Below are 13,289 nucleotides of genomic sequence, written 5' to 3' on the forward strand. Positions count from 1 at the left end.
AAATCCAATTTTAGGGCCTATTCCACAAGAAAGACTTGTATTTTTTAGAAATGAGTAAAAGGAATGAGACGACAATTTTACTGCAATTTCAGCATGATTAGATTAATGGAGGAAGCAATACAGTCTGTGGATTTCAAACTGTTAATCAATTTTTTGAAAAATTTAGAAAAACTACACAGGAAGATTTTGATCAACTGAGCTGAAACAGGGCTAAAGTATAAAATGCTTCCACCTAAAAATGCAGCCTCAAAAGAGGAAAAGGCTCCCCTGGGTTACAAAAAAATGTAAAAAGGGGTTAACAGTTCTTGCTGCCTTGCATGCAAGTGGAGATCATAAACTGAAGCTGCTGATAATAGGGAAGTCTGCTAAGCCCAGAGCTTTAAAAAATATCACTGCTTCTGCACTGTCCATCAAAAATCTGCTTGGATGGTCAAAAAATATTTTTAAAAAAGGGTTTTTTGAAGACTTTGTTCCAGAGACCAAAGATATCTAAAGAAAAAGTGCTTGCCTTTCAAACCAATCTTAATGCTTGATGATGCTGGTTCACACCTGATGAGGAAGAATTATAATGTGACAGTATTCGTGGTTTGTTCTTACCCCCTAATGTGACGAGTTTAATACAGCCTATGGACCAAAACATTTTACAATGCTTGAAAAAAAGTAATTTCGCCATTTGCTTCAGATTTTTCTACAAAGAACAGAAGTTGAAAGAACCATCAAAAAATTTCTAAAAAGACTATGATAAAAGATGTAGTTTACTGGACAGCCGATTCATGGTCTGAAATAAAGGCAAAGACACTAAAAAAGTCTTGGAACCAAATTGTACAAAATGAAACGAATATATACAGTACAGATGAAGGTGACCTAATGTTGGCAGAACTGATGAAAAAGCATGACGGATGTGGAAATGTGAATGAGAGTGATGTTTCAGGATGGATGATCAGTTTGAAGTGACCTATCTTGCAATTGTTTAAAGTGTTAGTGACTGAAGGCAAGGAAATGTCTGAAGAAACTGTACCAGTGGTCACTCACACCAAAGTTTTGGCACAGCTAAATGTGGCACTGCATTACCTCAAGCAGCATGCAGAAGTTACTCCAACTGAGACCATGCTTCTTGAAGATGGCATGACATTCTTGCTAAAAAAAAAAAAAAAAAAAAAAACACCATGTTCTAATGTAAAACAAAGGACTATGGACAGTTTCTTTAAAATGTAACTTATACTTTTGCAAGTTGGAAATGTGTGCCCATATATGTACATATAATGCAGGTATGTTTATATTGTTTTTTATTTATTGTTTTTATCATAATTGTGATAATTAAACATTTATTCATGATTTACCCATTGATTTAGGGATATTTCCACATTATCCACATTTTTTGTAATTCGAGGTAGCTCAGCCCCAATTAGCTCAAATTACTGGGGGGTCTACTGCACATGTTCTCTCCATTTTTCTTTGTATTGTGTTGCATTTTGAGTTACTGGTTGCATCCCTGATTCCTCCTTACTACTTAGTTTCTAATTTTGTCTTTTCCTTGTCCAGCCTTTCACAGATCTTAGAAATTTCATTTATGATGTTTCAGTTGCCATAAATCTTTATTTTTCAGCATTCAATTTACTGCTGCATATAATAAAGTGAGAACTGCCAGGACTATACAAAATTTCAGTTCTCTCTCTTTCCTCATTTTACCCTTAAGTGTTCTCTTTATTGTGCAACATCTACACTGGTAAGTATTTGTTTTTTCTGTATATTCATATCTTGGTCGTGCAATATGTCACATACTAAATACTTGAAATAGGCTACCTGTTCCATCAGTTTATTATTCAGGACTATTTTTGTTCATATTGGATGGATACCTAGAAATGCCATGATTTTAGTTTTATTTATGCCATTAGTAATTTATCTTCACTGTCTTGTATGATAATTTGATCAACCACAGATAACATCATGTTAATATGTTTATTCCTCCCAATATTTCTGCCTGATGGTGTTCCATCTCTTTTCCAATCTTTGATCGTGTCAACTGTGTAGAGAATACAAAAAAATTCTGGTCATCTGTAAAGGCAGTTAGTGGCAATGAAGTTAGTGCCCAGCCATTTACGAATGAGACAGGAACTGAAACTGAGAGTAACAAAGCAAAAGCTGATATTCTTAACTCTGTTTTCAAGTGTTTCTTTACAAAGGAAAACCCAGGAGAATACTCATATTACTGAAAAGATGAGCAAAATGATAATTAGTATCAGTGATGTCAAGAAACACCTGAATAAAACTGAACAAAGCTCCAGGGCCTGATGGAATCTCTATCAGATTCTATTCTGAATGTTCTACATCCTGGAGGACCTCCTCACTATGGATCAATTGGAATGAAAGTAAATCTAATCTAATCTAATCTGCAGCAGAGTTGAGTCCTCTTGTAACTACACTCTATTAGGGTAGTCGAAGAGAACCACAAAACTACCATCCAATATCACTGACACAGATTTATTGCAAAATATTAGAACATATTCTGGGCTCCAACATAATGAGGTACCTCAGACAGAATGGCTTTCTCCATGCCACCCAGCTCCGAAAATATCGATCTTCTGAATCCGAATTTACATTTTTCTCACATGCCATATTGAAAACTTTGGAGCAAGGCAGTCAGGTAGATGCAGCATTTCTTGATTTCCTTGTCAAAACTACACTCATACGGATAAAAAGAGAAATTTGTGACTGGATTGAGGACTTTTTGCTAGGGAGGACACAGTATATTATCTTGGATGGAGAGTCCTTGTCAGATGTAGCAGTAACTTCGGCTGTGTCCCAGGGAAGTATGTTGGGAGCCTTGCTGTTCATGTTGTACATTAATGACCTTGAGAAAATATCAATAGTAATCTCAGACATTTTGCAGATGGTGCCATGATCTACAATGAAGCACTGTCTGAAAGAGTATTCCATCAGATCTTAATAAAATTGCAAAGTGATGTATAAACTGACAACTTGCTTTAAAAGTTCAACATTGTAAGACTGTGCGCTTCACAAAATGAACATAGTATACTATCAATGAGTCACTGTTGGGATTACACAAATTCGTGCAAATACCTGGATGTAACATTTTGTAGGGATATGAAATGGAATTATCAAATGGACTCAGTCGTAGGTAAAGCAGGTGATAGTTTCAGTGTAATGGTAGAATACTGGGGAAATGTGATCAGTCTACATACAAGATTGCTTACAAATCACTTGTGTAACCCATTCTAGAATATTGCACCAGTGTGTGAGCCCTGAACCAAATAGGACTAACAGGTGCTGTTGAATGTACACAGACAATGACAGCACAAATGGCTGCTGGTTTGTTTGACTGATGGGAGAGCATCACAGAGATACAGGAGAAAGTGAACTGATAGGCTCTTGAAGATAGATGAAAACTATTCCAAAAAAGGCTACTTACAAAGTTTCAGGAACTGGCTGTAAATGATGATTCTAGGGAAATACCACAACCCCTAGTTATGGTTCAAACAGTGATTGTGAGGACAAGAGTAGGTTAATTACAGAACACAAAGAGGCATTTGAACCATTATTCTTCCAATGCTCGATATGTGATGGAACGAGGAGAAACACTAATAATTGGTACAATGATGTGTACACTCTGCTACGCACTACACAGTGGTTTGCAGAGTGTGGATGCAGATTAACGTTGCTGAAAAGCTACATGTTGGCCACCACGTTGAAACTGGTTTCAGAGTTGCCACTGTGTGCATTTCAACCTTGGCTGACCAGAACCCCCCAATCATCACAAAGAGCCTTCCATCCTACACCTAATATACCAACCACTTCCTGTAACATCTCAGATCCATTCCCACTCCTCTCCCATCCGAACCCCCGTGACTATCAATGCAATATTTCTCAACACAAACATCCACATGTAATTAAATGGTCCTTTGTCCAACAACACAACTCCTCCCAATACCCATCAGCATGTATTCCTAAAATGTCATTTATTATTGTCCTAGCCAACTTCATTCTTACCCATAAACATTTTACCTTTGAAGGTCAGACCTACAAACAAATCAAGGGGATTACATTGGGAAACAAATTGCTCCATCCTATGCAAGCACTTTCATGGGCTGCAAGGAAGAAAGCATCTTAAAAACCTAAACATTTAATAACATCTTTGTAGTCTGCACTAATAACCACAAGAGTTCCTCCACTTTGTGCAACAGCTTAACTCATTTTCCTCAACTCAAATTCACCTGGTTCTACTGACCCACCTTTCTTGCCATTGACCTCCAGCTCACAGAAGCAAACATCCAAAGTGCAGTATATACAAAACAATATCTACACACTGACAGCTACCTTTCCTTCCACATCAAATACTCCTTTCTTACAGCTTATAAATCAGAGACAAACATATCTGCTTCACTACTGAAACCCTCAACACCAACAAAAATCTCAGGCTTGTCTCACCCAAAACCACACTATATCTTATTCACAAACAAATCTCCCAGGCAGTTCCCTTCTCCTATCCTGTGAATGAAAACCTCTCACTTCCAAAAAGCTCAGAAATGCCCCCCACCCCTCCTGAGATCTTGACGCTCAATACAACACTCTGTCAAGGATTCGAGTTTCCCAAATCAGGCCCTGATATGAGATTTCTCCCTGATATACTACCCACACCATTCATGGTCATCTTCTGCCATCCTCCTAACCCCTGTAACATCTTTGTCAAACCACATGACATTACCAGACCATGGTTGTATGTACATACCAGACAAACTTTGGAAAGTCTGGAGAAATTACAGCCAAACACAAATGACTTACTATGTGAAAAAAGTGCAGGGTCATGTGGCTACAGGTTGCTACTTAAACATAATGAAAAATGACTGAAATTAGAGTTTTTAATCCACTGCTTTCAGGTTTACTGGCAATAGTCTGGATGACTGGATATCTGGGAGTATGCTATGGCAGCAAGAGAGGGGAAGAAAACCAATGTGCACTCCGTGTGCATACCGGGGGGAGTCATTCCAGATGTGGAAACGGTCCTTCTGGATGCCATGAAGGGTACAGGGTGCACCCATCTGCAGGTGGTCGCTCATGTCGGCACCAATGATGTGTGTCGCTATGGATTGGAGGAAATCCTCTCTGGCTTCCGGCGGCTATCTGATTTGGTGAAGACTGTCAGTCTCGCTGGCGGGATGAAAGCAGAGCTCAACATCTGCAGCGTAGTCGACAGGACTGACTGCGGACCTTTGGTACAGAGCCGAGTGGAGGTTCTGCGACCGTATGGGCTGCAGATTCCTCGACTTGCACCATAGGGTGGTGGGGTTTCGGGTTCCGCTGGATAGGTCAGGAGTCCACTACACGCAGGAAGCGGCTACACAGGTACCAGGGGTTGTGTGGCGTGGACTGGGCAGTTTTTTAGGTTAGATGGCCTCGGGCAAGTACAGAAAGGGCAACAGCCTCAAACGGCGCGGGGCAAGGTCAGGACATGCGGGGACCAAGCAGCAGTCGGTATTGTAATTGTAAACTGTCGAAGCTGCATTGGTAAAGTACCGGAATTTCAAGCGCTGATAGAAAGCACCGAAGCTGAAATCATTATAGGTACAGAAAGCTGGCTGAAGCCAGAGATAAATTCTGCCGAAATTTTTACAAAGGCACAGACGGTGTTTAGAAAGAATAGATTGCATGCAACCGGTGGTGGCGTGTTTGTCGCTGTTAGTAGTAGTTTATCCTGTAGTGAAGTAGAAGTGGATGGTTCCTGTGAATTATTATGGGTGGAGGTTACACTCAACAACCGAGCTAGGTTAATAATTGGCTCCTTTTACTGACCTCCCGACTCAGCAGCATTAGTGGCAGAACAACTGAGAGAAAATTTGGAATACATTTCACATAAATTTTCTCAGCATGTTATAGTCTTAGGTGGAGATTTCAATGTACCAGATATAGACTGGGACACTCAGATGTTTAGGATGGGTGGTAGAGACAGAGCATCGAGTGACATTATACTGAGTGCACTATCCGAAAATTACCTCGAACAATTAAACAGAGAACCGACTCGTGGAGATAACATCTTGGACCTACCGATAACAAACAGACCCGAACTTTTCGACTCTGTAAGTGCAGAACAGGGAATCAGTGATCATAAGGCTGTTGCAGCATCCCTGAATATTGAAGTTAATAGGAATATAAAAAAAGGGAGGAAGGTTTATCTGTTTACCAAGAGTAATAGGAGGCAGATTTCAGACTACCTAACAGATCAAAACGAAAATTTGTGTTCCGACGCTGACAATGTTGAGTGTTCATGGAAAAAGTTCAAAGCAATCGTAAAATGCGTTTTAGACAGGTATGTGCCAAGTAAAACTGTGAGGGACGGGAAAAACCCACCGTGGTACAACAACAAAGTTAGGAAACTACTGCGAAAGCAAAGAGAGCTTCACTCCAAGTTTAAACACAGCCAAAACCTCTCAGAGAAACAGGAGCTAAACGATGTCAAAGTTAGCGTAAGGAGGGCTATGCGTGAAGCGTTCCATGAATTCGAAAGTAAAATTCTATGTACCGACTTGACAGAAAATCCTAGGAAGTTCTGGTGTTACGTTAAATCAGTAAGTGGCTCGAAACAGCATATCCAGACACTCCGGGATGATGATGGCACTGAAACAGAGGATGACATGCGTAAAGCTGAAATACTAAACACCTTTTTCCAAAGCTGTTTCACAGAGGAAGACCGCACTGCAGTTCCTTCTCTAAATCCTCACACAAACGAAAAAATGGCTGACATCAAAATAAGTGTCCAAGGAATAGAAAAGCAACTGGGATCACTCAACAGAGGAAAGTCCACTGGACCTGACGGGATACCAATTCGATTCTACACAGAGTACGCGAAAGAACTTGCCCCCCTTCTAACAGCCGTGTATCGCAAGTCTCTAGAGGAACGGAAGGTTCCAAATGATTGGAAAAGAGCACAGGTAGTCCCAGTCTTCAAGAAGGGTCGTCGAGCAGATGCGCAAAACTATAGACCTATATCTCTGACGTCGATCTGTTGTAGAATTTTAGAACATGTTTTTTGCTCGAGTATGATGTCGTTTTTGGAAACCCAGAATCTGCTCTGTAGGAATCAACATGGATTCCACAAACAGCAATCGTGTGAGACCCAACTCGCTTTATTTGTTCATGAAACCCAGAAAATATTAGATACAGGCTCCCAGGTAGATGCTCTTTTCCTTGACTTCCGGAAGGCGTTCGATACAGTTCCGCACTGTCGCCTGATAAACAAAGTAAGAGCTTACTGAATATCAGACCAGCTGTGTGGCTGGATTGAAGAGTTTTTCGCAAACAGAACACAGCATGTTGTTATCAATGGAGAGACGTCTACAGACGTTAAAGTAACCTCTGGCGTGCCACAGGGGAGTGTTATGGGACCATTGCTTTTCACAATATATATAAATGACCTAGTAGATAGTGTCGGAAGTTCCATGCGGCTTTTCGCGGATGACGCTGTAGTATACAGAGAAGTTGCAGCATTAGAAAATTGTAGCGAAATGCAGGAAGATCTGCAGCGGATAGGCACTTGGTGCAGGGAGTGGCAACTGACCATTAACATAGACAAATGTAATGTATTGCGAATACACAGAAAGAAGGATCCTTTATTGTATGATTATATGATAGCGGAACAAACACTGGTAGCAGTTACTTCTGTAAAATATGTGGGAGTATGCGTGCAGAATGATTTGAAGTGGAATTATCATATAAAATTAATTGTTGGTAAGGCGAGTACCAGGTTGAGATTCATTGGGAGAGTCCTTAGAAAATGTAGTCCATCAACAAAGGAGGTGGCTTACAAAACACTCGTTCGACCTATACTTGAGTATTGCTCATCAGTGTGGGATCCGTACCAGATCAGGTTGACGGAGAAGATAGAGAAGATCCAAAGAAGAGCGGCGCGTTTTGTCACAGGGTTATTTGGTAACCGTGATAGCGTTACGGAGATGTTTAGCAAACTCAAGTGGCAGACTCTGCAAGAGAGGCGCTCTGCATCGCGGTGTAGCTTGCTCGCCAGGTTTCAAGAGGGTGCGTTTCTGGATGAGGTATCGAATACATTGCTTGCCCCTACTTATACCTCCCGAGGAGATCACAAATGTAAAATTAGAGAGATTCGAGTGCGCACGGAGGCTTTCAGACAGTCATTCTTCACGCAAACCATATGTGACTGGAACAGAAAAGGGAGGTAATGACAGTGGCACGTAAAGTGCCCTCCGCCACACACCGTTGGGTGGCTTGCGGAGTATAAATGTAGATGTAGATGTGCAAGTCCAAATTTAGTATATCATATTCTGCAGAATGTTATGGAAACTGGAGTCCTCTATTAGATACTGTGAAGTGGATTTAAGATGATCATTTTCTCTCACAGACAGCTCTACATCACTCACTTAAGGTGGATTCAATGAAGAATTTATTTATTTTTCCTTCTTGAGGGAAAATTAACCAAAATTTTAGTTATAAAGCTTAATATTGTAACGGATACAGAAGATTTTACTTTGTAATTTGTATACTGTGCTTTTATGTCTAAATGTCAAATTATTTTGATTTCATACTATAGTAAAATAAGTGACAATGTTGAGCATTCAGCAACTTATTATTATTTTCAGATATTACGTATGTTGCATAAATGCTAAGCCACAGCAAGTGACATAATTTTTTCTACATCTTGTAAACAGAAGATGAGGTACTAAAAGCTAATTACTGTCAGTAAAAATATCTCTGCAGACTTACTTTGTCTGTGGAGCCTCAGATCCTTCAAAGTCCAAAGTAAGAGCAATGGAAATTCGGCGACGTCCACTTGCCTCTGCTGAACTTACATCTACATGCCCTTGCAAACTGACGGGTTTAGACCAACATGAGTTACTTTCCGTGTCTAGGGTGAATGTGACACATGGTTTTTTTGGTGGCATAGTTCCATTGTTATTTAAACCAATCCATACATCCATTGCAAGAGAAACTGGTGCTACTTTGCCTGTGTTTCCTAGCTGCAAACTAGAAGGAACAGCTACAGCAGGAGACAATTTACTGGATACAGCTTCATCACGCCCTATTCTTGAATCTACATTTTCCAAATCACAGTCAATTTTTCCAAATTTACCCTTATTTTCTTTAGCTGTAACAGAACTGATTGCAGAGACTTGTTTTCCTATGGCTGATGTTGGAGATACAATGGAGGTTGGCTGTGGAGCAGGGTCTGAAACTGCGGTGGGAGCCACTGGAGCTGCAAGCACTGGAGCCAAAGATTGCATCGACGTCAAACACTGGGTTGAACGATGAAGTTCTGAAGCTTTAGAAGACTCTTCTGGTGTTAACTGAGGTGGAGAACGTGCAGTGTAAGGACGAACAACGTCTTCATTTGTTGTTACAGCCTCCACTGGTTCCATTCTCGTGTTGGACTGATTCCGTCCATAAAAATTTCCTAAATTTCTCTGTGAATCAAGTACTATAGTTCCATCAGGAATGGATTCTAAATCACTACCCTGAATCAGTCTCTCAAGAGCTGAGGTATCCTGAACTGGACTTTCAAAATGTGTGAATGGCTCTGCAGATGATGGCGTGTCGGGTGCTTGAGCTGCTAGGCGTGAACTTCGACTATCTGGCGTGCGCAGCACAGGCGGAATTCGTGGAAACAGCACCGTCTTTCGATCATAAGGATCATTTTCTGATGATGGTGAGGTGATCTGTCAAAAAAGAAATGTAAGTGAGATGTCTATAATAATCGTAGAAGACATAGCGGCAATTAGGAAGAATCGATAATGGCATATTACACAGAGAATATAAAAATACCATTCATAATGCCCTTATTGTGGGACTGTCTCAGATTTGATAAGGGTTACGAAAACAAGAGCTCAAATATTTCTGAAAAATTTAAAGTCATATGTCTAGACTACTTTGTATGCTTTACAGGAAAACCAAAATGTTATATTTATTTCATGGATGATTCAGAAATGGTCTTTTCTTATGATGTCGAAATGGTCATCTCTTACATAGACTCCAAAGCATGTTACTTAAGTACAAATACATTATACTTCAACACCATTACTCTCACATAATACATTCTAAAAATTTAAACAATGTCACCCATTCGTGAGAATTTCAGAGCAGATGCTAAAAAAGTGGTCTCTGGATTTAACAGCAGACCCTGTGAACAGCTGTTCATTTCGCATTTCCAGGCAATTTCTTTCACCTGACACAGCACGCTTTTCATGGAGTGTACCATAATTCGGTTTCATGTCTGTTTTAATCTCATATTAAACTACGAACAAAATGGATGAATAATGAATCAACCTGCAACAGGATACTACATCTGGAACATAAACTACAAATAGTGCACATATACCTTTCAATGAGCAATGAGCCGGAGTCCTTAGTAACTACATCATCTGAATTAGGGAGCACAAGTTGCTAAAAAAGTTGGCTGGCAGTAATGTCACTGTAAAAATTGTGAAGTTAATGACTGATGACAGGGTTAGGGAGCACATGCTAAACTAAATGTATGTGTGTGTGATCTCAAATTTCACTTCAGTTTTGTGTGAACTTACTTTATCAGCTACTACGCAGCTACCCCCTTCCTACATTGCCATGTAAGCTGTGTGACCTATGCACGCAGTGGTGGATTTACATATAGACCCACGAGGCACGGGCCTCGGGGCGGCACATTAAGCGGAGTGGCATTTTTTGCTCTGTACTCACTTTAACCTTTTACGTTTTAAAATAACTGCACTTACAAACGACAAAAATTTTTAATATGGTCAAACAACTTGCTAGTTTAAATACGCCTCAAGAACGAAATTTGACAATAAAAGCTTGGAAATATACAGTTTACTTGGTGGCTGAATGGAAATTTAACAATGGGTTTCTGTCTGGCATCATCTTCATGATTGTTAAAAATATTTTGAAGTAAGCTGTCAGGATGGCAATCTACAATGTAATGTTTGAAACATTATAATTCCGAGAATGTTTTCGGCTTCTACCTAACTGTACCATATTTTCCCCATGAAAATACTGGGACCTCTGAAAAGCTGTGATTGATAAACTAATCAGCAGTTTCTTAAATACTGTAACATGTGAGGGCCTTAGTATGTAAAACCTGACTCTACTTAAATTTCTTGTAGAAATTATTGGGAAGTATAAAGTCAACCCTCCATCACTGTAATTAATGTGAAAGCTATGTGGTCTTTAATATCTGAGCTTGATTTAATGACACCTGTTTAACAAAACATGTCGATACAAGGAATGTTTTAGATTTTGAAACACATGTTTATCCGAAAAGAACATAAGCAGAATATCTAATAATGTGTGAAATACACTTCACAACAGTTTAAAAATTTTATTTATTTACTTAGTTACCTTTTTTGGCAAAAAAGAAAAAGAAACCAACTTTTGTTTGTCTCATTTATTGAGCTGGAGCCTGCATGATATCAAAGTTCCCACTCTGTGCAATCAAATAGTACATGTTATTGCAAATTTAATATTAAACTTCTTAACTAAGCTTTCTTTCTTCGAGGAAAGGTTATTTTTATTTTATGTTGAAACAAAGGGTGCATTTGTGTGTAGACATAACAGCATTGTTCACACAATCGACAACACACCACATCAACTGCCAACAAGACTACTTAAAGTTTGTAGTCTGTCTTCTCTGCCCACAGAAACTGCTAAAATGTTATAAGGGATAAGATTCGATCCAGCACACGTCACTGCAGGAAACTGCAAAAATTGTTTGCTTTTTAAATTAGAAAGACGGGGTCAGGAATATTCAGAAAGTAAGAAAAAGAAGCCAAAAAAGAGACTGTCTCGTTTTCTTTACGAGACAAATTCCAGCTGGCAGGTGTGCTGGCAACAGAGAAACAGGCAACAATGGAATTAAATAATTCTGCATTGTCATTCTTTCATAGCACAGTTACGTCAAGTAATCAGAGTTGGTCAGTTCATTGCTCCATGTTCAAAGGAAAAATCTTTGTACTCGTGTGCCATGTTTAAAGTAAAAAGCTTAACGCTCATGTGTGGTGTAGTACGATCGGAACTGGATACAGTCTTTCTTTCTTTCTTTCCTTTTACAAATTTTTTTCTCTTGTTTTGAGTATTGGTTGACAATTTTGTAAGTGCCTTAACATGAATAACAGTGACAAAAGCAATCGTGCAAAATTAAGTGGGGCGTCATTTCAGAAATAATTGAAGGAAAGGTCAGAACGAGAAACCAATGTTCTAAAAATGCTTGGCAGAGTAGATGAATCTTTCGCATAAAATGTTGCTGGTTCGACTTAAAGAGTTCAAGTAGTACGTATGATACTTCTAGCACTGCAGCTGTTGTAAAAGAAGTGAAGAAAAGCAAATTGTTCCCAATTCAAGTTTCACGAAAAACTAAGTGTCGACACTGCAAAAAGAAATAACCTCGTTAGTGATGATCCTGCATAATGGTGTGTCAATGAATCAACAATCGACATTCTCTTATAATCTGGCATTAATCAAAACAGTAATGGTGATTTTTCTAATACAAGAAGATTAATAGGCGATAAAACCAGATATTTGAACAAAAATGTATTTTACTGTAAACTTTTATATGGTGAATCAACTTTGCATGATTTTCTAGTATACTCCTGTAGTACCGGTGCTGTTTTTTGTGCACCATGTAAGTTGTTCGTAAGTAAGGCCGTGATTCATACTAATGGTATTGCAGATTGGGAAAATATTTCTAATATTTCATCTCATCATGAGAATTCACTTAAACACAAAAATTCTGAGTTATGACACTTAACAAGATAAAAGTCACTTAGAACAATAGATAACAATTTCGAGTCATATGTTGAGACAGAAAAAATGTACTGGCACAGTGTGTTGAAAAGGGTGTTTGCCTTAGTGAAGAAGCTGATAAGTCATGGACTTCCACTACATGGACACGTTGAAAGATCCCATTCATTACATAATAGTCAATTTATGATGTCTCTTGAACTTATAGCCGAGTTTGATCCTTTTCTCGCAGAGCACATTGAACGATATGGAAATCCTAGGCAGTGACATACAAGTTATCTTTCTTCAACAATCTGTGTTGAAATAATAGAGCTTCTTTCTGAATGAACCAAAAGAATTATCATAAGTGAAATAAAATAGGTCGAATATTTCTCTATAATAGTCGACTCTACTGCAGACATTTCACATGTTCATCAATTATCTTTCATATTAAGATATGTGAACAAGAATGGTGAACCTGTTGAACGTGGCTAGGCCATACTAAAAGTCCTGTCCACAAATTCCATTGATATTATTGACTGTAG

At 39.1% G+C, this 13,289-nt stretch overlaps 1 protein-coding gene across 2 annotated transcripts in view; it reads right to left on the reverse strand.

Moving 5' to 3' along the window:
• The window catches only part of LOC124788293 (breast cancer type 1 susceptibility protein homolog), a 288,179-nt gene that overhangs the window by 120,938 nt on the left and 153,952 nt on the right, over positions 1 to 13,289 (reverse strand). For both annotated transcript variants that reach the window (XM_047255527.1, XM_047255525.1), the window contains exon 6: positions 8,749 to 9,698. In XM_047255527.1, the coding sequence (XP_047111483.1) occupies positions 8,749 to 9,698 (950 nt within the window). The remainder of the gene's footprint in view (positions 1 to 8,748; positions 9,699 to 13,289) is intronic.

The sequence above is a fragment of the Schistocerca piceifrons genome, chromosome 3 (assembly GCF_021461385.2).
Source record: "Schistocerca piceifrons isolate TAMUIC-IGC-003096 chromosome 3, iqSchPice1.1, whole genome shotgun sequence".
NCBI lineage: Eukaryota > Metazoa > Arthropoda > Insecta > Orthoptera > Acrididae > Schistocerca > Schistocerca piceifrons.